The sequence below is a fragment of the Sinocyclocheilus rhinocerous genome, unplaced genomic scaffold (assembly GCF_001515625.1).
Source record: "Sinocyclocheilus rhinocerous isolate Xijiao unplaced genomic scaffold, SAMN03320098_v1.1 scaffold1296, whole genome shotgun sequence".
NCBI classification, from domain to species: domain Eukaryota; kingdom Metazoa; phylum Chordata; class Actinopteri; order Cypriniformes; family Cyprinidae; genus Sinocyclocheilus; species Sinocyclocheilus rhinocerous.
In genome coordinates, this window is record NW_015659405.1 from 380,131 (window position 1) to 382,821 (window position 2,691).

General features: G+C 38.8%; 1 protein-coding gene across 1 annotated transcript in view; it reads right to left on the reverse strand.

Moving 5' to 3' along the window:
• The window catches only part of LOC107723866 (ephrin-A2), a 156,724-nt gene extending 155,632 nt beyond the window's left edge, over window positions 1-1,092 (reverse strand). The window contains 1 exon segment of the mRNA XM_074560121.1: window positions 173-1,092. Coding sequence (XP_074416222.1) covers window positions 173-312 — 140 coding nt within the window. The 5' untranslated portion in view covers window positions 313-1,092.
• Window positions 1,093-2,691: the final 1,599 nt, after the last annotated feature.

A 2,691-nucleotide genomic window follows, 5' to 3' on the forward strand; every position in this document is an offset into this window, starting at 1 on the left:
TTTATAGGTATATTAAAAAAAAAACATTTGTATAAAAAGGTCAAACTGAAAAATGACCACAAAAGGGGAAAGTTCAAAACAGCTCTGACCTGATTGTAGTATTAAAGATCTCGGGTAAAACCTGCCAGTCATGCAGTTGATGTAGTGAAGTGTTACCTGGGGTTACTCTTACCTGGGATTCGTGCTGTTCCAGTACACACCATACCGGTCTGAAATGATCTTACTGTCATCCGCACACACGGTGACCCAAAACAGGAGGACGACCATGAAAAGTGTCAACTCCATCTGATATGCAATAGAGTTCTTGTCCATAATGTCAACGCAAACAGGGAGAAAATACAAGCTCAGTTAATAACAGTTGCGTTTAAGAAGAACGATCATGTGTGGGTGAGTCTTGTTCACATGCATCACATTCTTCTGCAAAGGAATAAAAAGTAAAGTCAAAGCTCAGCGAATGAACTTCTCACGGAGGATCCATCCAGCATCTCGACCTCCACAGCTTGAGATGTTTCCATGACGATCGGAGAATGAGCTGCGCTGCATGTCAAAAACTACAATACCGCTTGCTTTTCACATCCATCCTTCCTTCCAGTGGCTTTCAAAAACTTTTCTCAGACTCGTAAAAAGTGGCCAGGTAGTTACCATCCATTCAGGCGAACGTGTGCGCTCTAAAATCCTGCTGGTACTCCACACATGCGCGCGGTCCGTGCGTCTCCTCTCTCCGAAGCCACCTGAAGCGAGTCGGTCTTCTTTATCATCAGTCAATGAGAGGAAAAAGTAACCTGCACTTCCGTGTCGAATTGCCGTGTGAAAGTTATCTCGGTTGCGGGCTCGAGCCGCGCTCACAGACGCGATGCCAAACCCACGCACGCCGCATCACGCGCAAAGTTGACGCTGTGGCGCTTTAAATGTCGCTTCTGCGTTCACAACTTGCTGCTCCTCACAGACCGTCGCTCTCACAAGTGTGAAATGACATTTTCTGTCTTTCCTTCCAACAGACGAGCTGTCCTACCTCCACAGCGCCCTGTCTCTCTCTCAGCACATGTCTCCGTCTCTTCGCTGTCTGTCCTCGACTGCGGGGCGGAGCTGCTCGGCGAGAGGGACCGCCTGGACCTGCACGCTGAAACTTTGGAGATATCGCCCATTAAGAAGGCCATTAAATGAAATTCAACTTAATTACAGCTCGCATTAGATTAAAAAAAAAATCACAATTGCACCGTTGTGTGGCTGTGTGACATGTTAAAATGTTGCTGTTTCTAAACTGAGCTCTGTAAATGTAAAATTGTTAGTAAATTTACCGTAAAAACAAAATGACAGCAAAAGATACGGTAAAGTATTACGGTATGAAGTTGGTATTTTACGGTATATCGTCATTAAATTATAACATTAGGCTACATTTAGTTATATATTTAAAATAAGAATTGTAAGTGTTTGTAAACGTATACTGACCAATTTGAGCTATTAAAATCTGTTTGTATCGTAAGATATGATGATAAATCTAAACAGTTCGTGCTGGAAATTCTGAGATTGGCGATTCATACTTTTTACATTTTTCCTTAAATATAGCCTAAAAGTGATTCAAAAATAAGGCTTTTAATTCTAAAAAGTTGTTTTATAAAAATGTATTACATTTTAAAATGCACAGTTTAGCATTACTTAAAATGCAGAGTTTAGCATGATTTACATTCATTTTCTGTTAAAAATTACATTTTGCAGTGTAACTTCGACTCAAAAAAAATGTATTCATTATTACCTAAATTATTTATTTTCTATAATGGTATGTTAGAATTGATTAATTTCTCATTCTTTAAAATGACCTGCACGATTTTACTTTTGTCCAGATATGTAACATATTTGAAAAGTACAGACAAAAAAAAAATGGTGTAGGATTTACTTGGAAACAATTTACACCCAGATATTGCTAGTAAATTTCAGAAATTACAAAGAAATGGCAAGTAACACATTTTATTAAACGTGAAATTTTGAACCAGAATGACATAATATTGTGTGTGTGTGTGTGTGTGTGTGTGTGTGTGTGTGTGAAACATACTCTAATAATCTTTATTTACAACTTTGAAAAATATTTTTTACGTGTATCATGAGCTGTAGCTCTTTGTGGTTACCAAGTAGGACATGTTCTTCAAACAATATTACTGTTAAATAAACATTTACCCTATCCCTAAACCTAATAACTATACCACAAATCGGAGGGAAATTGTAAGTTGATACAGTTCAACCTGAGTCTTTAGCTTAAAACTAAACTCTAAACCAAACCCTAAAAGCTAGATTTGTTGATAGGAATGCAGGTCTAGGACGAACAAGAACGGTGATCCTACATGGTAAAATAACAGTAAGCACTCCGTCACCCATGTTAAATCATCAAACGAGAGAAGGGGGGGATGGTGCTTGTTGCTGAGTTTAGTGTAAAACTGCTAGAGACGGATGTGCAAATAAAGAGAGAGAGAGCGAGAGAGAGTGAGAGTCCCTCCACAATATGTGATTCAGCACTGATTAATATGTAAGCAGTTGAGTAGGCTGGGGGCTCAACAGACACATAGCAAAGAAAAATACAAATGAAAGTTTAATTCTGCTTTTAAAGATGGTACGGAGATTAATGGTGCTCATGTATTAAAGATTCAGGGAGTTTTATGCATATATGTATGGAGCATGGAGTGCTTGTGGAGAGGACTG